This window comes from Cnephaeus nilssonii (assembly GCF_951640355.1).
Source record: "Cnephaeus nilssonii genome assembly, chromosome: 16".
In the NCBI taxonomy this organism is placed as follows: Eukaryota; Metazoa; Chordata; class Mammalia; order Chiroptera; family Vespertilionidae; genus Cnephaeus; species Cnephaeus nilssonii.
Window position 1 is genome coordinate 6,324,111 of NC_137087.1, and position 27,762 is coordinate 6,351,872.

Sequence of the window (27,762 nt, forward strand, 5' to 3'; positions counted from 1 at the left end):
CAGTTTGAGATGAACGGACGTAGACTGGGTTGAAATGCTAAGTTGCCATTTGCTGGTTGTGTGACTTTGGGCGAGTCACTTAACTGCCGGTGCCTCAGTTCCTCACGTGTATGCAGGGATAACCAGGAGCCCCCACCTCAGGGTAGCGTGGGCAGCACAGGGGTTAGTACATGTGACATGCTCAGAACAGCGCCGGAGACCTCGTGAGCCCTCTGTGTTCATAAGGACACCAGGTCTCCAAGGCAGGGACTTTCCGTTTACCCCCTCATTCCCACACCTGCCTGCCTGCCCCGTGCCGTCAGCCCTCGGCCTCGAGGGTGACTCTTCAGCTGTTCAAATGGCCATGGACGGCGCTCCCTGTCCTTACGGCTCAATGTCTGCACCCCGAACAGGCTGGACCATTCTAGCAAAGCCAAGTGCCATTAGATCGTTGTTTATTCATCTCTCTTCTTTTTTTCTTTTCAAAAATTATGGACCCCTGATTTAGTCCAACTGTAATTCCCTTGCCTTACATGGGACAGGAGGCCGGTCCCCCTCGTTGGCGTGTGGGGACAGCGAGCTGGAATTTGTCTTAAAGGAACAAACCCAGTGCAGCTGCTTTATGGGATCGCACAGCAACTGATCAACACCATGGCCGGAGTCTTACCTGTTCCGACAAGAAAGAAAATCTTCACCTAAACTCAGCAGGGTTCCCGAGATTTTCCCAAGGTTCCGCATAACAACCTCGGTCCATTGTCAAGCCCCTTGTCTGAGTCCACCAACCACAAGGGCACACAGAGGGCGGGAGGGGGATCCAGCCAGGCCAGGGCACACGGAGGGCGGGAGGGGGATCCAGCCAGGCCAGGGCACACGGAGGGCGGGAGGGGGATCCAGCCAGGCCAGGGCACACGGAGGGCGGGAGGGGGATCCAGCCAGGCCAGGGCACACGGAGGGCGGGAGGGGGATCCAGCCAGGCCAGCATGACGGCAGGGCTTGGTAGCAGACAAGCAGTGGCCCACCTCCCTCGGCGGTGCAGCAGCGCAAGGCGGGGAGGAGGTGGTGCAACAGGGCAGGGCAGCAGAAGGGAGCTGTTGGCCTCAGCGTCAAGCCCTTTCCTCCACGCAGCCGTACCAGGAACTGAGTGGGCACTTGGTTTTGTCTCACTCCACGTAGGGAGCACGTGGGCTCAGGGTGGAGAGGGGAGTGAAGAGCACTCTGGAGCTCACCATCACTGGCCTCCTGACCGCTCTGCCATTCACTACAGACCCAGTACCCGGCGGCCCAGGTGACTGAGCTGCAGACTTGGCACGCAGGGGGCCCAGCACCCTGCCCTCCGGGCGGCGGCCCAGGTGACTGAGCTGCAGGCGTCCTGGGCCCTCCCCGAGAGCAGGACGTGCTGTGACAGACACCAGGCCTTGGCTCCCTTGGAAAGAGCTGCTGAAAAGTGGCTCGGGATCAAACAGCCTGGGAGAATGCCGTGCAGAGGTCCCGGGACGCACAGATCCTATCGGCCTGGCGTCTGGAGGCAGCAGGCCCGTGAGGGCAGCCATCGCTCTGCGGTGTGAAACGGGAGCCTTCGCTCCTAAGTGGAACAGGATGCCGACTCCCCGGGAGGAGTTTCACAGGCTGTGGCGACGGTCCGGCCGGCCCCTTCCTGGGCTCCGGCTCAGTGAGGACACGGACACCTTCCCGGGCCTGCGGCGAGGGACTGAAGCACCCACTGGACAGAGGGCTGACGCCGGGCAGAGGACCCTTCCTGTGCGCTCCCTCCTGCTCACCTACCACCAAAGACGCTTACATTGCACCCACGGGCCACATCCGAGGAAGGGGCACTTTCCGACCCAGGAAGCTTTGCAGGGTGCAGGCGTCGGGGAAAGCGTGTGCAGGGGCCCTGGCACAGAGGATGTGGGCCACAGGGGCAGAGGCACGTGCTGGGGGAGGCCCGGGGGGGGGGGGGGCACGCCTCCATGTGGCTCTGTCTGCTGCGCCAGGCTGCCAAGTGCTCTCCAGATTCCCCAGACCTTGACTGTACAGGCCGTTGCTTCACTCAGTGCACAGAGTCTCGCGTTTCTCAAGTCCAGTGGAAGGAGGATTCGCTGGGACTCTCGTACCACGGAGATTTCCGGGCGTCACGCTGAGCTGCTGGTGTGAGAAATCCAATCCGGGGAGAGCTCAGCATCGCGTGGCAGGTGCACACCTTCACCAGAAGTCTGATCCGAGGCCCCTGCCCCACTCGGAAAGTGGGATCGAGTCCACAGAGACACGGGGGAGGGAATGCAAGTCTTGAGGAGTCAGCTGTGCCCCAACCTCCCTTCCGGCCGAGGGCAGCGTCCAGGACTGGAAACTAAACCAACCTCTTCAATTTAATCCAGGAAAACAAGACTAAGAACAAACCTTAGGACTAAGCCCGTCTCACAAGTGTGTTTACAAAGGAGCCGGTACAGTATGGCCCCTGTCACTGAAGCCCCAGCAAAAGCCCACATCCTCCCGGTGCCGTTGTCATGTTCCTCCGAGCCGGCTCTGATGGGCAGCCGTGAGAAACGGAAACGCCCGAGCTCCATCTATTTCAAGTCATTCTTTCCTTTTGCATTCATGCTAGGACAAATTCTAAAATACAAACCCAAAGAGCAAACATAAAACGTATTAAACAGGCTTCCCACGGCAACAAGGCCGTTGGAAAAGCAATCAGCTGCAGCATGCAAGGCCGTGCGACCCCAACTGCGGTTAAGGAACTCTGAAACTTAGGGCTTGGTAACTGGCCCTCTCCAAATACGACTCCAGGATCGGTCTCTATTTTTGCTTGCTATTACCTTCCACTCCTTGTTGCTATGAACTAAAACGGCATTTTACCAAAGGGTTCGATCACTCATTCATTCTTCCATCCGAAGGAACTGTAGTGCTCCGTGTGCTGTCAGGTGTGAGGGTGCGTGCAGGAAGAAGCCAGCACGGTCTCGGGAGGAAGCTCCCTGGCCAGCTCCACCGTGCCAACCGTTCCTTTTACCACCGGCCACCCTGGCCCTGACCGGCCACAAACACGCACCCAGCTCCATCAAATCATCTGCAAATTCTCTCCTCCCCAGTCCACACCTTCGCTCAGGCTATTGGGCCTTCTGGTCAGCATGGCCCCTGACTGTCACCTGAAGCCCCAGCAAGAGCCCACACCCTCCCGGTGCCGTTGTCACGTTCCTCCCAAGAATATCCTGTCTCTCTTACTCCCACGCCAGAGTGACCTTCGTGTGTGGCCCTTTTGCACTCTCGTTTTTTATTGGCCACCTCGATTCTGTCTGTCAGATCTATACCCACATCTACACGCGTCTCCTCCCCTAGACGGTGAGGCAGGGCCCCGGGAGAGTGGGAATCCATCGGGCAGATTACACATCTGCTTGGTTTACATTTCCAGTCTCTTCAGTTCTTCCCAGACAGTGGCTGTGGGAATGAGCGTGGGCACAGTGAAGAATTGCTTTAAGTGTGTTTAAATTACACTCCAGTTGTCAATTCGTTCCCTTTGAGCATCCGGACCTGTTGACACTTTAAATATCATGATGTGTGCTTGTTTAATTAAGAAGTAGCACTCCATGTTTAGTTAATCTCATCCCTAATTATCTCTCCCATGTCTCCGGAGAAAAAGGAATTACTTAATTTCTTCCACTGAAACTGGAAACATTGGTTCCCTGTGGTAGCACTTTGAGATCCAATTACTAGGTCCCCTCTAACTTTGTACTATGCGTTCATCTTCGCCCCAAACGCCTCAGGTAACAGTTTTCCCCGTGCTTTGAGGACCCCTCACATTTACGGATTACGTAGATGATCGTAAGTCAACAACAGCTCGGCGTATTGGACGATGCTATTTGGGTTAGATGGAAAGCTGGCTTGCTAGCAGGAGCGAGCCTGTGCAATCGCTTCCATCACAGCTCTGTCACCGAGAGGAAGACAGCTCCATTTCCCAGCACAGACTGCATCTGAGTCTGGGGCGGCTGGGCTGACGGGCCACCGAGGGTGATTTCTTAATGACCTCTGGGGACTCGAAGCTGCTGATGCCCTAAGGCAGAAGCCAAAAATGAATGGCATGGCAAGGTCACTCCTGTGAACCCGGAGGTTGTGCTTCCTGGTGGGGGGGGGGGCGGTGTGCCAGCCCTCAGGCGGAGTGCTAAAAACTGGCCCATCCAAACCCTCAGGGACAGCTGTGACCACGTGGCCCCGGGCCCTGCGCAGCCTGCCCTCCGCCGGGAGCTCAGGCCCCTCTCAGACCCTCCCACAGACACCGCCCATCCCCACCAGCCGCCCTCTGGCTTAGAACCGGACCTGCACGTCCTGGAGGGGCCAGGCCAGACCAGTGTCCGCGGAGGACACGTGTGGGCACCACAGGGTATCAGGCAGGACGGAAAAGGCATTCAGGCTGTGAGACCCCAGGGTGTGGGAGCAGGGGCCGCAAAGGGAGGTGGAGGGATTATTGAAGAGCAGAGACAACACACAACCAGAAGTGCCTGGGTGCGGGGACACGGACAGAGGCGGCGAGGGCATGTGGAGAGCAGCGGGACCCTGATGTCCCGGTGATGGGAAGATGGCAGCTAATCTATTATCGCACACAGATGCACAGCAAGGGACCTGCCAACACTGAGTGTGGGGAGCAGACGCGCCTTGGCATCTACACGGACAACGAACATCTCCCGAAAGTACCATTAATTTCAAAAAAAAAATTACCATAACTAGTGAAACATTATTTTGCACTTATTGGAGAGGTTTGGACCCCTACATATCAAATCTTCACCTCATTTCAAAAGTGACCTTGGGCCCAGCTGGTGTGGCTCAGTGGTTGAGCATCGACCCATGCACATCCCCAGGTTGTGGGCTTGATCCCCAGTGCAGGGAGTGCAGGAGGCAGCCGGTCAATGTTTCTTGTTGATGTTTCTCTCTCTCTCTCCCTTCTTCTCTTTCTAAAAGTCAATAAAAAAACAAAAAAGAAAAAACATATTTTAAAAAGAAAAGTGACCTTGAAATTCACCCAAAAGAGAACAACTCACCTCAGTCTCTGGGGACGTATCATGCTTGCAGATTCTAGGACAGAAATCTATAATAATCTATAATAATAAAAGCGTAACATGCTAATTAGACCGGACGTCCTTCCTTCCGGACAAAGCCGCAGTGGGCGGGGGCTGTGGGTGGGGGCCAGAGCCACGGCCCTTGCACAAATTTCATGCATCAGGCCTCCAGTACTATATGAAATGCTGGGACCCCACTATGTCAAAACAAAACCCGTAGCTACTTATTTTGGTTTAAGGCCATCAAGAACCAAGAACACTTGGACATTTCTGCACTAGTCTATCTATTATATCTTCAATCCAACCCCGGGACACCCCAAAAATAAACAAGTCACTCCTGAGAACAGGTCCTGTGAGCAACTTTGTCTCCTATTGGAAAATTCCCAAATGTCTGCTCACCCTCCCTCCATTTCCACCCCAAATGCCGTGTCCCCAGCACTAGCCCTGCGGTGCCTCAGCCATGGCTACAGACACTCAGACCGCCCACCATTCCTGGGGCTGGTGGGTTCCCCTGCAGCTCACCTGCTCATGATGACTGAGCGACAAGGGGTTACCTTGGAATAGTTGTCACTGGAGCGGAGGCCACAGGGTTCCCGGGCAACTGCTGTGGAGGTGGATACACCTCCTTCCCGCCTAGAACCATGCTCCTCCGGACCGCGTGCACACTGACCTCCTCCAGACTGCGTGCACACTGACCTCTTCTGGACCGCGTACACACTGACCTCCTCTGATTGAGTGCACATTCACTCCTCTGGACTGTGTGCACAATCACCTTTCCGGACCACATGCACACTGACCTCCTCAGGACCGCGTGCACACTGACCTCCTCCGGACCACGTGCACACTAACCTCCTCCGGACCACGTGCACACTGACCTCCTCTGATTGCCCCGAACGTTGCTATTTCCCAAGACGCCATCCTTGGCCCCCACCCACTGGGGGTCTCCCCCCTGCCCCGGCTTCACCTGCCTGACTTACAAACCAGGGCCCAGCAGCCAGAGCAGACAGATCGTCGCCTCCATGTGTCCATGTACCGCCCATCGTGCAGCATGGCCTGCCACCATGTCACTCTCAACCCTGAGCCTTCCCTGCGGAGTGGCCCATTCGGCACCGTCCCTCTGTCAGCTGTGGGCACTGCCCTGCACGTACTTACTGAGTTAGACCCCTGGGAGTCACCCCAAATCTCTCCCCCTTGCCCACATCCAGTCACTTCTGAAGTCTTCTCATTTGACCTCGTACTGTCTCTCCATTTCTACCTCTAAGTTTAGTCTTCCATGTTCAAGCCTGAACAACTACAAAGACATTCCCTCCTCACCCTCTAGTCTGCTCCCTCGACATCCATGTCCCAAGCAGTCAACAGAGGGATCCAGCAAAAGACTCTACATGCTTCCCAGGCTTCCAGGGCCTAACGCAGGGATCCAATCACCTGGACTGCGTGTTCCACATTCCAATTCCATCCCAGACTGACCAGTCTCTCCTGGCGAGGCCTGGGGGCCCTCCTGTCAGCAGTGGCCCTGGCGATGTTCACCAGTAGGCACAGTTGAGACTACTGCCCTACAAAGTCAAGTGTAAATCCCTTACATCGGGTCCCAGCTCCTCCACCACCATGCCCGCCTCCTTCCCCTACTCACCTGGCAGCTCTCGCTGCCTCTGGCTCCCAGTGTAGGCTGCAGGGCCCTGACCCACTGCTGTAAGGCCTCGCTTCCCACTCCATGCCCCCTGAGTCCCAGTGTCAGCATAAGCACTGCCTTCTCCCTCATCCCAGGAGGACGGATCCCACAATGCCCGTTTGCTCCCTTAGCATTGCACTTGCACTCTAACATCATGTCTGTCTGTGTGTCTGCCACCCCTGTGGGGAGATCCAGGCATGTGTCCCCCCGTTTCCAGCATATGAGGCCGGGCGCAGAGCAGGCTCAACGGTGCCCACTGAGCGAGGCGGAGAGTGAGTCCACGCGGCACTGCTGAGCCGCCAACATCCTCTCCGGCGCAATCTCCTCCCTGAGCCAGCACCGCTCCTCGGCCGAGCTTACGTCTCCGAAGGCTGCCACTCATTTCCTTACCATGTTTCCCCTCTTCTGTAGTTTGACTCTAAATTCTGGAAATGAGGTTCCCAAAACGGACTGTGTCGTCTGCATTACAGTCTCACCAGCACAGGACACAGGACACAGCCGCCTTCCTTCTCGGGGACACCGGGACCATTGCAGGAGGACGGAAACGACCACTGCGTGCTGCCACATCGCACTGCAGACGCACATCGAATCCGGCGCCATCGTCGCCAAGCCCCGCCCAGGGACAGCCCGAGCCCCCCCTTGACGGCCCAACAGGGCCCGCGGCCGTTTCCCCCAAACGTGTTACTTAGCCATTTTCCAAATTGAATCTCATTCTGTTATTTCCTGCCTGTATTTCTTACCTCTCTGGATTCATTTTTATTATGTTTCACTCCTCGCTGACATTAAGAACATTTGCCAATTTTGTCTTTTCTGTAAAGTTCATTAGGGTGCAGTGTGCTCCTTTTTCAATGTCATTGATAAAACAATTAAATGAAATCAAACCCAACACTGACCCCCTGGCTTCCTAGCAGTCTCTCCAGAGGCCCCAGCCGCGTGCCCCTTAGGACGCGTCCATCCATTTCCTGTCAGGCTGGCTTCTCGCTCGGCGACACCGCACGGCACAGCCAATGAGGAAACTGTAGCATTCGTTGGCCTTTCTTCTACTTCGTGTGATAACAGTGACACTGACAAGTCCATCTGGCATGGCGGGTTCTCTCAGATAAGCCAAGCCCCATGTCACTGTCACCTACAGCGTCAGATATTGTCATTCTTCATTGCTGCTCACTTCATTTTGTGCCAACCAGCCGGGGGCCCTCCCCCACAATCTCACGTATACATGGTTTGCAGATAAACTCGTTTAGTACTTCCTCACTCTTCAAAATCCCCATTTCCCATCATATTTTAATAATGTGCACCATTAAAACAAAAAATGGTAATTTAGGCTTTACCCCAAATTGATAAGCCTGCATTGCTTAGCCAGACACTTTCAGGGGTGTCACCAGGAAAAAGCCGTAACAAGTTCATTCATTTGTGTAAACTTTCCCCAATAATTTGCTACTTATTTTTGGTCATCACACACACACGCTTAAGGCGAACCCCATTTTGGAGAAAATTCAAAACTACAGAGAGCAGAGCAAGCGGCCAGCGCTGCGGAGACGGGGAGGCCGTGCGCTTTCGGGCTTTTGCTCTGGCGTTTGAACTTGTCTGTGGTTGGTGACGCATTGCACAGGCACACAGCCACTGCCCTGGGCTTCCGCAGGGGCCACCCCGCTCGGTCCGCAGCGAGGATGTGGCAAGCTGCGGGTTATGCCCAATTCCCCGCGTGCCCCTTGTAACGAATCCCTTCCTCTCCCCCGCAAAGAGCAAAGCAAAGGGCGCGTGGCAGGGACTGGTGTTACAGGAACAGACTTGACCCCCAGTAATAGCCACAGACAACTAAGCTGCTAGACTGTGATCGGCCAGTCTGACGGAGCTGTGGCTCTCCAAGAACATTCCCCAGTTTAACGCACTCCGCTGGCAAGCGAGCCTCCCAGGAGCGACCTGGGCAGTGTGGGCGCCGCCAGGCTCGGCCCTCCCGCCCTTGGAGAAGCAGAACTTGTCACCTCCCTAAATGCTCGTCCACAGGTCAAACAGGATCCAGCTAAGGAAAGCGAGACGTCCTGGAAATGCAAAGAGTGCCAAAGGACTAGGGGCACGCAAGTTTCTGGATTTTTTTTTTTTTAAAAAAAGGGAGAAAAGTCAGTTGTAAAGTATAGGCTATAGGAATGTCCCAGTGGGTATGAAACAGTTTCTCACTGTGCTTTATTATTAAGACGTTAGAGCAGTTTGAGGTTCCGAGCAAAACTGAGGGGAAGGCAGAGACTTCCCATGTGCCCCACGGCCGCCCCCATGACCAGCATCGCCACCAGTGGGGCAGTCCTTACAGTCAGCGACCCCACACCGACACATCCCTTCACCCGCAGCCCCAGGCTTCCACAGGGTCCTCTCTTGGTGCCGCAGGCTCTGTGGGTGTGACAGATGCATAACGACACACCCACCTTTGTGTATCACACGGAGGGCTTCCCTGCCCTGAGCCCCCGGGGCGCCCCCCCAGTCAGCCTCCCTGCTGCCTTCCCGGCAGCCTCTCATCTCTCTGCTGCCTCCAAAGGTCCGCCTTTCGAGGTGCCACAGAGCTGCGATCACACGGGGCTGGGCTTTTCCAGATGGGCTTGCTCACCTGGTGAGGTGCATCGTTCCCTCCAGCCAGCTGCCTTCCGCATGCACCCTGGCCGGGGATCGAGCCCACAGCCTGGGTATGCGCCTCACCAGGAATTTACTAGAGCCTTTTCAGTGCACAGGACGATGCCCAACCAACTGAGCCACACCGGCGGGGCCAGAATAGATTCTTAAATAAGGGCTGCAACAAACTGAAAAAGGAAAAGCTATATTACTAAGAGACACTGTTGGACCAAACCCTTTTCTGTTACATTTACTGGTGGGAACCGTGGAAAAGTCATGGACACCTCAAAGCTGGCTTTCAGTGAGGTAACTGACAGTCTCTAACAGCAGCGTATGGGCTAGATGGACAAACAAGGTCCAGGCACAGGCTCAAGTGCGGGAGTTACAATTCCTAGTGCTTCAACAAGAGGACTGGCCAATTGAATCAGGCTAGAAAATGAATGAGGGATATATTTGCACGTATCATTGAGAAGCAACTGAAAGACTCTATCCAAAAAAGCAAGATAACTCATGTTATGAAATAAAAGCCAAGAACTTTTCTACGGACCAGGAATAACCAATTTAAAGGAGGTATATGTGTGTTTATGTGTGCGTGTGTAAGGATTAGGGATAGATGCTAATTACAAGCATAAAATAAACACAATAAAAATGTTTAAGACTTACATGAAGAAATCTTTACTTAAAGACATTTCATAAAGAAATTAAGAAATTAAAATGCAAAATAAATAAATAATAAATAAATAAAGATATTTCAGCCCTAGCCAGTTTTGCTCAGTTAGAGTGTCAGCCCACTGACCAAAGGGTTGCGGGTTTGAATCCCAGTCCCGGGCAGAAGGCAACCAATCAATGTGACACATCAATGTCTCTCTCTCCCTCCCTTTCTCCTTACCTCCTTCCCTTTCACCCTTTCTAAAAATCAATGAAAAAAATACCCTGGGGTGAGGATTAACAACAAAAAAAAAACCAGATACTTAAGGAACACAACAGGGCTGGATAGGAATATTTAAAATCACAAAGATGTATAAGATGTATACATCCACCCAAGGTCAATTAAATAAAGTCAATTAAATCCTAATAAAATCAAACCCTAACATAATTTTTATAAATAGGTAAAATCACCTGAAGGAAAAATTAAATGTATAAGAATAGGCAAGACATTTATTTAAAGTTTACATTTAAATGTACATTTATAAGATTTAGCTTATAAAATGTGGCATTTCAAGACAGGGATATTTTAGCTGAGCAACAGATAGTGTACGGACAACAGAATAGCCATTTGGAAACAAAAAGTAAATTAGCTACTCATACTTATATAAAAATGGATTCCAAATAGATGAATAGTAATACTTCCTTTTAATCCTTTATAAACATTAAAGAAAAATATGGAAAACAGTTTTATAAGATTGGGGTGGAAAACATCTTTCTAGATAAGATATAAAACCAAGGTACCATGTGCCATTTGTGGAAAATAAATTATATGTCAATTAAAAAATACAACTGGGAAAAAAGGAATACCATAAAGAAAAGAAATGGCAACTTTGCATAAATATCCTGAAAATGTAAAATGTCTATATGGCAAAAAGAAAAAAAAAGTGTAAAGACAAGTACCAAATAGGAAGACAGTTGTGCAGCATGTGTAACAGCTAACAAATTAATGATCAGAAAAAAACACATAGATCAAGACAGCAACCAATTGAAAACCAGGCAAAGGTTATGGACAGGCCACACACAGAAGAACATTTTTAAACAGTCAATAAACACATGTAGAGATGTACAACCTCACTACTAATTCAATACAGTACTTTAAATTAAATTGTATTGTATTAAATATAATTGAAATCAAGACAATAGTAAGTATTATTTTCCCATTACTGAGATAAATAATGGAAAAGATTAATAATATCCATTGTTAATGAAGCTTCAGGGAAATGGATACCATCACGCAATGACGGTCAGAGTATAAGTCTGTTACGTCTTGCGGAGAGCATCTGGGCACTGTTGATGAAAGATTTACCTATGGGCAGCCTCAGGCCGAGCAAGCCCCTACCCAGCAGAAACACTTGGAAACATAGACTAGGATGTTCCCTGAGGCACTGCTGGTGTTAATGAAATATTGGGAGTTCCCCAAGTTTTTAGCCCTGGGAATGATGGACGTAGTTTGGTGTTATCTCGCTTTGTGATCTCAATTGCACAAAAGCACATACAATATCACCCGTGACACTTACAGCATTAGGTGTGGAGCTGCTGAACTGTGTGTGTGTGGGTGTGCATGAACGGCAGCAGGAGAGGGCCCGAGGAGCTACACCACATCGCCGACTACGATCACCGCCGGGCATTAGGGTGCAAGGAGGGAAGACAGACTCTAACATCTTGGTTTTCACATTGTTTGACTCTTTTATCTGTATTTTTTACATCATTTCTCTGCCCCAGCAGCTTATAAAAAAACACATGGTGTGATTACACTATGTTGTGTAAGCAGCACTAAACACATAAGCTACACAGGCCATGGGTGGACGAGGTCTCCACGGGCTGGCACATACCAAGAAGGCCTTGTGGGGGAGGAAGGATGGGCGAGGAACCTTGAATAAGATGTACGACTGGAACAGGCCAAGGGGAAGAGGGGTGAGGTCTCCCCGAGAGGGCGGCACTGTCCACCAAGTCAAGAGCAAGTCATTCACTCATCAAGTACTTGTTGAGAGTCAGCTGTACACCAGCTATTGTTTCAGGCATTCCTAGTCACCACCATCATCATCATCATCATCCCCAAAAGTATATGTTATGAGGTCAATCCATGGGAAAAGGCATTGTCAATGCTGGTGGGAATATAAACTCACTAGAGGCCCGGTGCATGAAACTCATGCACACGGCGGGGGGGGGGGGGCCCTCAGCCTGTCCTGCCCCCTCTCACAGTCCAGGAGCCCCCAGGGGCAGGAGGCGACCCGGCGATCAGGGGAAGGCGACGCCCTATCACACCTCTGCTGCTGCCACTGCCGGCAGCACAAGCCTCGGCCGGCCCTGGTTACCTGAGCCTTGGGCTGGCCCTGGGCAGCTGGAGGGCTGAGGGGACTGGGGGACTCCGGAGGCAGGTACACCAGCGGGGCTGAGGGTATTGGGCGCCGCCATCTTGTGGCTGTGGGTGCCGCCATCTTTTAGGGCGAGGCAGTCAATTAGCATATTCCCTCCTTATTGGCTGTGGGTGCTGCCATCTTTGCAATGGCATGAGGGTCAATTAGCATATTCCCTCTTTATTAGATAGGATTAACTACTCTAGAGGTCAATTCAACACTTTAAATTGTATTAGTCTTTAAATTGAGTATCCCACTGGCCTGGCAACCTTATTTCCAGGACTTTATTCTAAGGACAGGGACGTTAGTGAAGATTTACTGACAAGGAATTAGAACCACGTGAGTAACAGTAACGCGGGGCTACACTGTGGTCCGTCCACGTTACGGAACATTGTCCCACCATGAACATGATGCTGTGGCAGCGCATCTAACACAGGAAGACGTGCACACTGTTAGTCATGTGAGGAAAGCCAGTCCCCAAGCGGTATTTATGGAATGAGAGGAATTAGGTTTTTAATTTTTATTTGCATAAAAATGTCTGAAAGGATTTACAATGAAATGTTCAGTTATGCCGGGTGGAGGTATTGCCAGTCATTTCCGTATTTTTCCATGTTTTCTCTAATCAGCTACATTATTTTTGCAATAGAAAACAACCAGGATGTGGAAAGCAGGGTGAGGAATAAGGGGCAGCTCGCGTCTGACCTTGCTCTGTGCCAAGAACCAGCCCGTAAGTGCATCAGCATGAGTCAGCCTGGGTAGAGGGCGAGCTGGGCAGAGACCGCGATGGCACATCGGCCTGGCTGGGAGCTCACAGGGACTGAGCTCAGTGAGGAACATGGCAAGGACAGTCCAAGGTCCAGGGCAGGAGCAGGGGGGTGTGGGGGGGACGGAGGGGGGTTAGGAAGGATCCCAGGAAAGCTACCCCCTGGGTGAGTGGCTTGAGAAGCCCATGGGAAGGGGGAGAGCAGCATTTAGGAAGTGCGGGCTCCAGAGCCCAGGGCAAAGGCGCTCAATCCAGACGGTCTCTGAGCGTCTCTATTTAATATTCCGACTTGAACGTCTTTGCCCACAGAATTTCCATTGTGTTGTTTCGCTCTTGTTTTCCATGTAACGTCTACTGAGGCACAGATGCAGCAAAACTAGGCCCCTGGCAATGAGCGAGGCGTGGGCCTGGGGTAGGCACCCCAGGAGGCTGGGCGCAGCCCTGTCCCCGCCTGGACCTGCAGCCTGGCAGGCCTGCACCCGCAGCCCGCAGCCCTGTGCCCGCCTGGACCCGCAGCCCGCAGCCCTGTGCCCGCCTGGACCCGCAGCCTGCAGCCCTGTGCCCGCCTGCACCCGCAGCCCGCAGCCCTGTGCCCGCCTGGACCCGCAGCCCGCAGCCCTGTGCCCGCCTGGACCCGCAGCCCGCCCGGCCTAAGCAAGGAATGGCTTTCAGGCCCTCCCCTTGGGCTACCTCTTCCTGACCCCTAGCGGAGACCCCCGGAAGCCCACGAGGACCATTCTAGAAATGCAGTCATTGCTTCCTAAAGTTTTAACTTTCTCACCAGAAACCCGCCCAGAGGCTGAGGAACTGCAAGGACCCTCGAGGAACCCAGAACCGTGGGAACAGGAAGCTCGAAGCAGAGCAGACAGGGCGAGGCCCAGCTGCTGGAGAGTTAGAACCACTTCAGGAGAGCGAGGCGGGGGTGGGGGCCTGAGTCCCGGACAGAGACCAAGGGAAGAGGAAGAAGAAAGGAGGCAGTGAGTGAGGAGGGGGGAGAGGGGAGAGAGAAGGGAGAGTCGCGGATGGGAGGGAAGAAGAGGGAGAAGAGAGAGGGCTTTGGGAGAAAGGGAGAAAGACCAGGACGGTGGAGGGGAGGAGGTAAGGAGAAGGGAATAAAGTGGGAGGAGGAGGTGAGGGGGGCAGCTTTTCAACTCCAGGGCATCGCTATGAACTGCCTCAGGTTTGGAGCAAGTGCACACCTGTTCTGGGGACCCAGGCCCTCCTGAGTAGATTCAGGTGAGTGAGGAGAGGGCGCTCTCCCCGGAATGTGGGGAACCTGGTATCTGCTCTAGCTGGCAGAGCCCTCGTGCGAGAGACTGATGCCGGCCCAGATGCTGTGACCCCAAACCAGAACACAGTCCTGCTTCCGAGCCAAGCCGTCAGACTGGGTTCCCTCAGCCTTCGGTCACCCGAGGTATTTTTCTGCTTTCTGGGCCAAAGTATATATTTATACTAAGATCATTTATTCTCTTGAATTAATTTGCTTACAAAGAAAAAGTGCTCAACATTTTAGATAATACATCATTCTGTGCCTAAGAACACTACAACAAGCAAAGTTTAAGGACAAAGCTGTGCTGCTCCAAGACTATGCCGGTAGATATTCCCTTAACCCAGAGGTCAGCAAACTCATTAGTCAACAGAGCCAAATATTAACAGTACAACGATTGAAATTCCTTTTGAGAGCCAAATTTTTTAAACTTAAACTTCTTCTAACGCCACTTCTTCAAAATAGACTCGCCCAGGCCGTGGTATTTTGTGGAAGAGCCACACTCAAGAGCCGCACGTGGCTCGTGAACCGCAGTTTGCCGACCACGGCCTTAACCTATCCCTGTTCGTGCACTAAAAACACCTTCCACGCTGGGTTTTATTCCTTGGAAAGGCTCATCAAACATCACTGATGCCTTGGACACGGTATTGCACGTATGCAATAAAATCCGATTCTCTTTCGTATTTGGGACGACCCGCTTTATGGCGAACAAACTCAAAGCAATCCAAGATGTCATTTCTGCCCCGAGGCCTGAGCTGACCGCAGGACCTCCCACTGCGTGCCTCCCCGCCCCCCCCCCCTCAGCCCCCCATGCCTGGCGCCCACAGCCAAAGCAGTCAGGCTGCCAGCCTGGTCCCCCCGACCCCCCATGCCTGGTGCCCACAGCTAAAGCAGTCAGGCTGCCGGCCTGAGCGCAGGCCAGGCGTCCACAGTCCCATCTTCCAAACGTGAAGGAGGCTTTGCTCCGAGGGCGGCTGGGCGGCTGGCTCCTTCCTGTCCTTGCTTCCTGTCTACAGTACAGCTGAGCCCAGCATCCCCAGAAAGACCTACCTCACCTGGCCTGGTCCTGTGGAGAGGCCCCGAGGGCTGAGCTGTGTCCCAGCAGAGCCCTGGAGGCCCAGCCCGGCCCGGTGAGGACCGCGCACCTGTTCCTGCGCCTGCCTCTCCGAGAGGGCGCACGTGCTTACCTCTCAGTTCCGTCTCTGAGGAGCTGTTGGACAAGATCGTCCACCTGTTCCTCTGCTGGATGATTTCCTGGACTTTGCAGACGTAATGCCCTTGGTCCACCGGCCGGAGGCTCAGAACGGAGAGCGTGTAATTGTGGAGCCGCCCTCGCTTCTGCTCCCGGAGGCGCAGCCGCTGCTGGTAGGAGGTGTTGTGGAACCTCCCGTAGTACCTCACCGCGCCGTGCTTGCTCCTCCTCACCATCAAGGTCACCTTGGCGTTGGGGCGCCCAAAGAACCAGCGCACGGCCAGCAAGCTGTTCCCCCACCTCTTCTGGGAGACGTGGCAGACGAGAGTGGCGTTCTCGCCCTCCAGGTAGTCAGCCACGGGCCCCGGGGACACGGTCACGTTGAGGGCCCCACAGACGTCTGCAGAGAAAAAGGAAGGAGGACGGTGAGGACGGCCCTGCGCCTCCGCAGGTGGACAGCGCGCCCTCCACTCCGGGAGCCGGAGCTGCAGGAGGGGGGCTGCCCCCCCCCCCCGCCCCGCTCACTCGGCCTTAGGAGGCGGGGGCTCCTTTTGGGGGAGCCTCTGCGGGAGCCCATGTATTTTCCATTTTATTTTAATTAGTTGCTGATGTGTAACATTTAGAATATTTCACATAAAATTTGGATTTTTAGCATCTCTTAAACATTTCCAGCCCGCCTCCCCAAGGCCTGCTGGGACCAGTTCGCTGCCCGCCTGAGTGGACAATGCTGCGGCGGGGGGCGGGGGGGGGGGGGGGAGGCCGGCGGGCTGCCCCTCCGGGCACCGTCCCTGTTCCAGCTGCTCCCGCTGTCACCAGGCCGCCAGCACCCGCGGTGTTAGACCCGCGCCCGCAGCCACAGCCGCCGGCTTCTCCGTTCCTGCTCTGAGCCTCTTGGACTCAACTCAGAGCCAAAGTGTAGGGAAAAGACCGAACCAGGAACAGGTGAGAGAAACTCCCAATCCCCCCAAACGCTCCAGACTCCAGGCCCTGCCACTACTGGGTGTCTGGTTCCTTCTTAGACCCCCAAGAGCGGCCACTCCGGATTACGCAGGGCGGCCACTGGGCTGCCCCGGGGCCCACGGGCGGCGCCGCCCTGCAGGCGGAAGCAGGAGGACACAGGGGGCCCGGCACCCCGCTGCCAGCAGGGCGTCTTCTCACAGGAGCCACTTCGCCCCCGCAGCCCAGCGCACAGCTCGGGGCGCCCCACTCCCTGCCCCCCACCGCACGGGCGGCGCACCAGGCCATCCCACACCGCAGTCACCTGGTCACCTGCGGTCAGAGTCAGCAGGAGCTCTGGCCCTGGTCAGGGCTGCAGGTGGGCAAGGAGGAAGGAGGACAAGATCAGAGACCTGACTCACACTGCGCAGGGGCTGTGAGCGGGGCGGGGGGGGATAAAAACATTCTTCATGGTGAAAACCAGCCAATTAGTTCACCCCCGTGTATGGTTTCTACTATTGATTTAACAAACCGAACACCCTGACAGCCATGACTTGAAGGTCAATGTTCTTACGTTTTCTCTCACCTCTTAGAAGCCAGGCCCGCCGGACACTCCGGACCCTTAGCGTAACCACACCACAGAGTGCCTTTGCCATATAAGTACACGCACCAGCTCAGGGATCGGGACACACATCTCGGGGTCGCCATTGAGCCTGCCACACTACCACAGTCTCTTAAAACAGATGGAAGTAAATTCAAAAGAAAAAGGTTGATGCTGGCTGGACGCTAAGTCGCTGTGGACGAGAATGAGTCTCCTGTGTCTGCAGCGACAGGGACACAGCCGGCCCAGGGAGCTGCGGGATGCAGATCAGCAGGGGCCAGGAAGGCAGGCTCCTGGGGCGACCTCTGACAATCACTGTCCACACAGTCACCGCGCAGGACGGGGAGGAACGGTCCCGCTGCCTCCCTGCAGCTCACCACCCGGCCTGCACCGGGCCGTGTGCCCAACTGAACTGGCCCAGGCGCATCGCCCCCGGCCGCAGGGGCCCTGTCTAAAGGGCGTGTGGTGGGCGTTCCCAGGGAGCACAACACAGCCAGACCACTTGGCTGACCCGCTCCATGGGCACAGGGTCTCCCAGGCAGAGAGCAGGGGGCTGACCCGCTCCATGGGCACAGGGTCTCCCAGGCAGAGAGCAGGGGGCTGACCTGCTCCGTGGGGAAAGGGTCTCCCAGGCAGAGAGCAGGGGGCTGACCCGCTCCATGGGGACGGGGTCTCCTGGGCAGAGAGCAGCAGGGGTGCAGCAGCTGCCTTCCAGAACTGAGTGTAACTCCCCACCCCCAGGGCTGGCTCCCCACTGGAGGCTAGGAGAGCGGGAAGGCAGGAAATTGAAACAATATGGGTGGGATGAGAGCAAGGCTGGGCCCCCACACCCCAGCCTCCTCCTATTAACACTGCATGAAGGAGGGATTATTTATAGTGACCGAAACCAGGAGAGTGTGCCAAGTGCTGGGTCCCCACAGGAGGCCAGATTCCATCCTAGAGGCAAACTAGTAACCCTTCCACTCCTGCGGCTCAGGCCAGGGGCCCGCAGCTCCCAGGAGAGGCAACAGATGAGCCCTCTTCCCAAGATGAGCCTCCTGTCCCCTTCCCAGTGCCTCGGCCTTCCTTCACCCCCCTGTTCCCTCACTCAAGGCTCCACATGACCCGCCCACTGAAGTGCAAAGATCCCTCTTCTGAGCTGAATGGGTCCCCTCCAAATTCACATCCTGAATCCCAGCTCCCAGGACCTCAGGGTGTGGCTGTCTGCGGAGACAGGGCCTTTAAAGGGGGGATTGAGTGAGATGAGGCCGTTAGCGTGGACTCTAACCCAACATGACCGGTGTCCTCACAGGAAGAGGACGTCAGGACAGAGGCACACGGAGGGCAGACCACGCGAAGAGAGAGAGAGAGCGCCACACACAGCCAGGGGCAGGGCCTCTGAAGAAGTCAGCTCTGCAGCACCTCGCCCTCGGCGTCCGGCCTCCAGACAAATCCATAGGCAGCCGGTCATCAGGAAAAAGACACAGGACTATGGAGAGACACAGTATCACACGCTGCAGAGAAAATATTATGGGCTCCCACAAAGCAGGGCAGGATCCTGATCTAGGTCACGGGTCAGGGAGGGCACCCTGGGGAGGTGTTCATGGCTGAAGGATGAGTTGTATTAATGACATAAAAGTCAGGGTAGCAGAAGAAATGGCCTTCCCGGGAGAGGGCCCCACCTGTGCAAAGGCCCCGAGGCAGGAGGCACCCGCACAAGGGGAAACGGAGAGATCAGCCCCCTAGGAAGCCACTGGGTCTGCAGAGGGATTTCAGGAAGGGACTTCCCACGGCACTCAGGGCCTCCCAGGCCAGCTCTTAGAGGAGGAATAGGACAGTGTGGACAGGAGAGAGACTGGCCCAAACAAGGGCAGGATGCTGCTGCAGGGAACCTCCTTCCTTCAACAAGCACAGGCTCCCTTACTTGGGAGCCTGGGTGCCCCATGTGAGCTGGGCATCGGGCTGCTCATGGACCCAAGCCTCCCTAGTGGCTTGGGGGGGCTGGGCGGAGAGCCAGGGGTTGGCATTCAACAAAGCCAAGTTGGAAACCTGGTTCTATTAGGAGTTAAGGCCCTCAGACCCTCAGTTTCTTCATCTGAACAATGGGGAGATAACTTTAAAACACCCATAGCAGTGTCTGTGCCCTGAGAACTGAGCAGGTGGGTACAATAAAAAGTGACATGCACACTGAGAAGGGAGGCTTCCTGGGTGTGCCCTGCAGTCACAGAGCCCTATGCTGGGAGGGACCCCACTTGGTTTACTCTCTCCTGGCATTCTTTGGAAGGTTTAACAATTTTTGAGTAAGGGCCCCACATTTTCATTTTGCACTGGATCCCACAAATTACATATCTGGTTTTGACTATAAGCAAGGTATCTGATTCCTGTGGGTAAGACCGAAGGGGGCTAAGCCTCTTGTTCCCATTGGATAATGTTTTCTAATGGCTCAGAAAACAGCCTAAGGACATCAGTGTAGTCACACAGTACCCAACCTATGCAGCCAGCACACAACCTCTCCTCGCCAGGGGAGGATGGCAGCGCCCACACGAAGGGAGTGCGGGCCTCGTGATGGAAATAAGGCGCCGGCCGTGCCTGGGAGGCAGGGTGGACACAGCCTGAGTCCTCTCCCCCGACCTGGCCAGGGGTGTGCTGGTGGCTCTGTGCCCCACACTTCCTTTCTGTCCCGAGGAGCCTGCCCCACTCGTTTCCGGGAGCAGGAGCCCCTGTGTCTCTAAGGAATGCAAATGGTGTGTACCACTCAGCAGCCAAAATCTCATTCTTACTGAGCAGTTCGTCTGTGTTCCTAACAAATAAATCTCTGCAGATGCAACTGTATCACTAAAGCCCACGGCACCAGGAGCCAGCGCTCGTCAGCCCAGCTCCAGACACCGCCGGCATCCAGGACAAGCCCCCGGCGTGGCCAGACGCAGGCTGACATTTGCTGCGTGCGAAACCCATGCCCAGTACTGTTCTAAGCACTTTAGATGTATTTTCCCAATTTATCCTCATCCTATGCTTATCCCCAGTTTACAGACAAGGGGGCTGAGGCCCAGAGAGGCTAAGCCGCTTGCTGAAACTCACACAGAAGGTGGGAGAGCGGGAACTCCGACCAGATGGCTCCAGAGCCAACTCCCAGCCACCCCTGCCCTACAGCGTGGTGTCTTCTAAATATGCCCCCTTGGTCAGTTTTCTGTAAAATAGAGGTGGGACCAGGTGACGCTAAGGTCCTGCTCTGTCCCAGAATACAGAGAAGTTCCAGGGTAAAGAGTATGTGTAAAGTGGCTCCTCGGGCATGGTGACAGGAGTCCGGGGTGAGACACTGGGAAGAGCTGCAGCACATGACGAAGGCCACACAGCAGGCGCTGTCCCATGACCTGAGGGACGGCTCCGCACAGCCCGCCGGCCCTAACGAACCCTGGGTCCAGCGAGGCCTCCTGGAACATGACATGTCCTCCACCTCCAGGGGCCTTTCCCTGGGGCCTCTCTCTGGCAGCACCTCAGGTTAGGAAGGTGGTCGTGGAGCCCTGGGGACAGAACCCTGTGCCCTCTTGCCTCCCGCTGGCTGCTGGGTACTCCAGAGGCCACCTGAGCTGGCCCAGCCCCACCATCCAGTGAAGCCTGCAGCCGCTGTCAGCCAAGACAGTGACAACCCTGAAGGAGCATTTCCCACACCCCGGGTTTCAGGTTCACTGGGAGCCCCATTGCTCTGGGGACAAGGGTAAGTTTCTTCCCACCACCATGACCCAAGAAGCTCCCAGATGCTGATGGGTGCTAGCTCTAAGGCCCGCTCCCCACTTGGTAGCTGGGTCACCCTTGGAAAATCCTTAACTCTGAGCATCAGCCTTCTTATTTATAAAACTAGTGGCCCGGTGCACAAATTCATGCACATTAAAAGGAAATTAATTAGAAGAAACATTTTAATATCACTATTCGCCCTTTCTCTGTAATAGAAGTGTCAACCAAATTCACGATTGACAATGATAGATGGAAACACACGTGTGTGATTGGCGCCAGTGAGAGCTTTATATGTATCGTGCATGCGCAAGTCAACTTAGCCTTTTATAGACATAGAACTTGCTTAATTAGACCTGCTTTCTGATTTAGCTAAACTTTTTCCAGCCCAGTGAAGCACCCCAAATTCTCTTTCAGGTAATTGTCAGCAACACAGCAGTAAATACCAACACAAAGCAGATTATTATTGTAGATCACGCAGGGAGGACAAAGGGTAAAATATTTAACTGCAGCAGGGTTTGACTATATTCTGCGCAGTGAGAAAACCTGAAGTCATTTTCAAGGTCCACCATTTCTTACTTCTTTTCAGTCAGGTCAAGTTTCTAAGCTTTCTAAATCTCCGTTTTCTGGCTAATGAAAAGAAAATAGGATTCCACCGAGTCTCCTATCTACCTACTCCAGGACTTTTGTGAGGATCAAATGATATGAGGCACGGGAAAACGCTTCACAGACATTAGGTTAAAGTGTAAAATGTTTACACCCGGCTATAAAGCAAGCTGTGTTCCTGGGCTGAAGAAACTCCAAGGAGGCTAGTCGCTAGGGAAAAAGGAAGCCGGGCATTGCTATGTGATATCATTACTCAGGCGCCATTTCTGGGCTGGGCTGGGCTGGGCTGTGGACCGAATTTTGCACCATGGGGTCTTGGCAGCATCGGCTGTGATTTGGTGGGGTGTAGCTCTGGGGTGGTGGTGGGGCCTGTGTCCCACTTGGGGGAAGCCGAGTGTTGCTTTGTGGGCGCCAGGTCTGCAGTACCGTTTCTCTGTAAATGGCCAGTGTGCGTCATGGCAGCTGGTGGTCAGTGCGTGTCATAGTGACCGGTCGGACAGTCAGACACTTAGCATATTAGCCTTTTATATATATAGATAATGGCAACTCAGCTTAGCAAGTATGAGCAGGGTCTAGAGCCAGGCTTCCTAGGAGCAACCCCCAGCCCCACCACTCACAAGCCTGTGGCTTAAGGCACGTCAGTGCATGGGCCTGTGCCTCAGTTCCCTCACCTGCAGATTGGGAACAACAACAGCACCTCCCTCAGGGTCATTGGCAAGTGAGACCGGGTAATGTCTGCGCCTGGGATGTAAGCATGCTCCTGTCCTTGTTACTGTGAAGTGCTGTGAGACTGAGGACTGTGCAGCCACACTTGGCACCCGACAGGCCCCAGGAGACCTGACTGCCAGGCGGTACCGCTGTCACCACTGTGCTAGGCAGCACGGCCCTCCCAGCCCCAGGCAGGCAGGGCCCTGAGGAACAGAGAGAGAAACTTCCTGAGCAACTTGGAAGTGAGGGCAGAAACCGCAGAACGCACGCCAGCAGTGTGGGCAGAGGCTGCCCCTGGGCAGGGTGCCTGCTACATGGACCCCTTCAGCCAGCAGTGGGTACCTTCCCCCACCAGGCATGGTCATCGCAAACCTCCCAGGGACGCGTCCCCAGCCCCAGTGCCAGCCGGGACACCCAGCTCCTCCGGCCTGGGGCCGCTGGGAAGAGTTCAGAAGTTCTGCCCGGTCTAACCTGACAACAGTTGTGAGTCCTGACTTTTTGGAGAGAAAGAAAACAAACCAACCAGGGCTCGCGCCTTGTGGCTGAAATCTCCCCCGGCGACCTGGTCCCTTCCGGCGGCTCCAAGCCTCCCAGTGGAGCTGGGGTCCGGCCTGCGGGAAGCCTGCGGGGAGGGGTGGGGGCGCCCTGGGCAAGGCAGCGAATGGCGCGGGACAGCGCAGTCCCGGCCGCCAGCTCATGGGACCGGGAGGCCAGAGGCGCAGCGCCTCCTCCCAGGCCTGAGCCCGAGCCCGGAGCCCAGCCGCCCCAACGCGGGGTCCACGAACCGCCCGCCCGCCCCCGCGCTTACCCGGGGCCGGAGCCCGCGCCAGCAAGGCGGCCGCCGCCAGCGCCAGCAGCCGCATCTCCCCGCCGCCGCCCGCGCTGTGACGCGGAGCCGCCTCCCCGCCCGCCTCTCAGCCCTGCCCGCCCCGCGCCCGCCCCCCAGCCCGGCCCAGCCCCGCCCGCCCATGGGCAGCCCGCCTGCTTGGCGGCTTTAAATGTCTGGGGCCCCCCTGCGCAAGGAACGCCCCCATGATCATTAGCTCATGACCAGTGCATGTCTCATTTTTGCCACCCCATTTCACAGATGAGAAAACTGAGGCTCTGAGAGCTGATGCTGGACACAGGAAGTTAGTAGCTGTATGCTAGCATCACAGACACCTTTATTGCTAAGGGAGGTCCTCTTGCAGCCTGCAGGGGGGTGGGGTGGGGTGGGGTGGGGTGGGGTGAGGGGAAAGTGCCAAATGCAATGGCTGCCCCTATGTGAGGCTAACCAGCTGCCCAGCGGACCCCGGCCATCGCTCCAGAGACATCTGCACGCCAAGGGGCTGCTGGGGGAGAAGCCCTCTGCTGCTGTCCTGTACTGGGTGTGGGTGTCAGGGGTGAGGACTGTTGCAAAATGAGAGGGTCCACATGGACAAGTTCAGAGGGTGGACACTATCAGAAATAATGGCCACTTAGGGTGCCTTCAGCCACAGCCTGGGCTAGGTACTTGGCACCGTGCCACTGAATGCTGACACTAAGAGACCTGGACAGCTCTTTAATCTCCATATGCCTCAGTTTCCCCCACCTGTACCATGGGGAAATGGACATGTTTCTCACAGGTTTTTAAGATCAAGTGAGACTGTTCCAGTGAAGGTCATGAATGTCAGCCATCCTTAGCATCATTGCCATAGACGGGGAAGCGGAGGCAGGGAGGTGAAGGAGCTGACCCCAGTCACACAGCCGGGAGTGGTGACAAGGCCACTCAGCCAGGTCACTCTGAGCCCACGCCTGGGCTCTTTCCCATGGTTCTGAACTCGGGGTCTGAGCCCAGCCCAGGTGTCAGCCCAGGATCTCAGGAGCAAGAACAGTGCACACCAGGTTTGCTTCGTGTGAGTCTACAGGGGGGGTCTTCGAGGGGTTCCAGAAATGGCGGGCCCTGCTTGGGACCGTCCTTACCTTGCTTTTTTCTCTGCCACACTCGTGCTGTGCTGGAGATTTGCGGCTGGAAGGTGTTTTTTGTGCAGTCCTGTGATACATAACCTTGTCCTGTTTGCAGCTGTGTTCACCCTCAGGAATCTTCAGCTTCCCAGACAATCCACCTGACGGTGACACAGGAGCAGAAGAAGACACCCCGGCCCCGGGCAGACCGGCAGGACGCAGAGGCGACTCAGTTCTCAGTCGCTGGACTACAATAACAGAGACCTTTGCCCTGCTCTCACTCACAAGCTTAGGGCGATGGGAAAACCCTCCCCTGACTTCCGTGTCCAGCCCTGGCTCTGTCAGGTCTGCCTCCTTCTGAATCAGAACAATCCATTCCAATTGCACACATGTAAGTGCTTCTTCTAACACGCCCCCTGCTGGAGGAGCAGCAGACTCCTGCAGTTGATCTGGGTCCCTGTGGACACTCAGCTGCCTGGAGCCTCCCCTCAATCAGTCTGGATTCCTCACGGAGGACACGCCCGTCCAACCTGGACAGCCGGGAGCCACGGGTGGCCGGCGGACCTGACATGAAACCTGGAGCACCCTTGATGCACACCAGGGGGAGGGAGTAGAGCGCCCTGGTTTTTCCCTGAAGGCTGGGAACTGTGACGCTGTGAGCCCGACCATATATTTACATAGAAAGGGCTTCTCCAAACCAACCTCACTAGAGACTCTAATAAACTGAGGTCATTCCACAAAGTTAGCAGTGATTGTGGGCTCTGCCGGTTGGCTGAACGCAGAGAGAGATGGCCTCCGGAGTCTGGAAGTCTCCAGGCAGAAGGGGTTGAAATGAGGGAGGTTATCTACACCACTGACCACAGTGGAGGCCAGGCCCACTTCCTCTCCTGGTGCTGGAAACTTTACAGTGAAGATGAACCCGGATCCTCGCCGAGTGCTGAAAGCAGAGTGAGGGGCTTGCTCCAAGCCAGGGAACAACGCGAATCAAAGCACAGAGGCTAAAGGACCCAGGACTCGCACGTCCCATTGCAGGCTTCTGGGGGCTAGAAGACTAGTCGTGCTTGTTGGTGGGTGAGAAACTAAGGCCAGATAGTAAGAAGCTAGGAGAATTCCTTGGCCAGTGGAATGGGGAAACTGAGACAGACAGAAGAACAAACTGCCTGAGCAATTTACAGCAGATACAGAAGGTTACCAGGGTGGAAAGCACCCAGGTGCCTAGCAACGGGCAAAGCTGGACCCAGACCTCCCCCCAGCGTGGCCTTTCCTCCCCTGGCATGTCGCTGGTCATGCCGCTGAGAACCCCTGACCCTTCCTCCATAGAGATAACATCGAGGCCTCAGTTGTATTTCAGCTCCAGGCCCAGAAAAGCAGCAAAACCGGGCAGGCAACGCCAGGATCAGCCGCTATGACCAATGGCCCTGCTCTGGTGTCGACCCATCAGTGGAGACCAGGACCCTTAAAGGCACACCTGGCAGAGCTGATGAATATTCTAGTGCAATCCTCCCTGAAGACCGCTCCTAAGCCCCCAGCCTTAAAACCCTCAAGACAAAGCCCAGCACACGCTCCCCCTCCTGGGAGGATGCCCATGCCTTCCCTTCCCCTCTCCTTCCCCCACAGTGTGCATCTCCTAACCTTGGGGTCCCACTAGGCTGGCAACCAGGCGAGCAATGGCGGCTCATCCTGGGCTTGCCCCCTGAGCCCGGCCCCACGGCCCCCTTAGCTCTGACTCTCCAGGGAGCAGACAGCAGCCCCGCCCGCCTTGGCTCACTTCTTCCTCAGAGAGTTTCTAGAGAGCCAAAGCAGTCTCCTTCCCCTTGCTCCTTCTACCCTAATCCTTCCTGTTTCCCTCTCCCAGCTTTAGTGTGCGTACTCTCAATCACCTGGACTTGCGTTGTGACATCTTTCCTGCACGAAGTCAGGAACCCACACACTGCAGACTTGCCCAAGGCGCACCCGCTCCGGGCCTGGGCCCCTTCCAGTAAGTACATGGATGAAGGGACAAATGGGAACAAAGTCCTAGAGGCCCGCAGATGCGGGCAAGGAGTGTGTACTGCATCCCAGTGATGGTGGGGCCCTGACAGGGGGGAGAGGTCAGGAAGTGTTGTGAGAGGCCTGGCTGGGTGCTCAGTGGTTAGAGCGTTGTCCTGATACGCTAGGGTTAGCTTGCCAATGAGGACACGTATAAGAATCAACCAATAAATGCATAAACCAGTGGAGCAACAAATGGATGTTTCTCTCTCTCCCTTCCTCTCTCTCTCAAATCAACTTTTTTGAAGAGTGTTGTGGGAGTTCAGAGACAGTCACCCTAAGACGTGCCTCAGTGCATGAGGATTTGAGCGAATGGCAACTTTAGCTGCAGGCTCAGGAGAAATCACTGCTCTTCCTTGACTACCTGGAAAAACGTGAGTCAGGAGCCTTGCCCAAGATGGGAGATTATCAGAAACAATCTCTTTGACCTGTTTGTAGAGCAGGAAATTTCCTGTTTACTAAGCATCTTCTTATCATTCTGCAATGACTCCTTGAAGCCCTCCAGGCACCGTATCTCACTCCCAGCTCAGACAGCACAGGGACCATGAGGGAAAGTGGCCACATTAGTCTAATCGGCCCAATGCTGCTGACAGAGGAGCTAAGAGAAATGTTGAACTTGAAAGTCTGCGAAGGGAGGGCCAGAGACACACCTGACTCCTCCCCACGTGCCCGCGGAGGAGGGCACAGATGCCACTGCCCAGGCTGTGCCCGCGACGGGAGAAGGGCTGAGTGCTGAGCCTAGAAAGCCCATTCCGTCTCCGTGCCCAGCTCCCGGGAGGGCTATCAGTAAATATTCCAGGGTGCCTCAGTGAAGTATGAAATGGAGAAAGAAGGGAAGATGTGTGAATTTGCTGGGTGTTTAGGAACAGAATGCTTCTCACCGTCTGGAGGCTGGACGTCTGAGACGAAGGGGTCCACAGGGTTTCTTCTGGGCCCCGTTCCCTGCCTAACAGGTGGCTGTCTTCTCTCTGGTCCTCACACGGTCTTCCCTCTGTGGCTGCCTGTGTCCTGACTTCCTGTGAGCACACTGGTCATATTTAATTAGGACACCCCCCCCCCCGCAATGAACCCATTTTAACTCAATTGCCTCCTTAAAGGCCCCACCCCCAAATAGTCACTTTCTGAGGTACTGGGGACTAGGACTTCAACATATGGATTTGGGGGGATACAATTCAGTCCATGACAGGGGGAAGGAGGGAGGGAGAGGAGGACAGAGGAAGGCAGGTATGAGAGTTCAGGTGGACGGGCTAACAAATGGAGATGTGGATGGGAGCCAGGAGACGACTGTCCCTGGAGGCTGAGTCCCCAAGGCCGCCATCAGAGAGAGGGGCCAGGGAACGGCCAAGATGGCCGATTAGGTGGAAGTTGCAATCGCCATCCCCATGACCACAGCAAAGTTACCACTGAATCGTAGACAGTCCAACTGGATGGCCAGATGAAGACAGGCTAACAGGAGTCATCGGAAGAAGCCAGGTGGGCCTGGAGGAGGGTGGAGATGTGAGTGCTACCCCGCATATGGCAGCTGAGAACCCAAGGGACATCTCAGCTGCAGAGGTGCCCCGGGACGGAGGGTTCTCAGCCCCAGGCTGGGCTCCCTAGCCCAGAACCAGAGCCAGGAAGGGGGGTCCACCTAATATCTGACTGGAAATCAGCAGGATCCCCTCCGCCAGGGTGAGGTGG

At 55.1% G+C, this 27,762-nt stretch overlaps 1 protein-coding gene across 3 annotated transcripts in view; it reads right to left on the bottom strand.

The window, feature by feature from the left end:
• VSTM4 (V-set and transmembrane domain containing 4) overlaps window positions 1-24,270 on the bottom strand; it is a 95,028-nt gene extending 70,758 nt beyond the window's left edge. For 2 of the 3 annotated variants that reach the window (XM_079793517.1, XM_079793516.1), the window contains exons 1-2: window positions 22,940-23,038; window positions 15,568-15,972 (exon numbers count right to left, since the gene is read on the bottom strand). In XM_079793517.1, coding sequence (XP_079649643.1) covers window positions 15,568-15,972; window positions 22,940-22,994 — 460 coding nt within the window. In that variant the 5' untranslated portion in view covers window positions 22,995-23,038. Of the gene's footprint in view, window positions 1-15,567; window positions 15,973-22,939; window positions 23,039-24,072 lie in introns of those variants that run through there. The other variant, XM_079793518.1, reaches the window with a different exon arrangement.
• Between the last annotated feature and the right edge of the window lie 3,492 nt (window positions 24,271-27,762).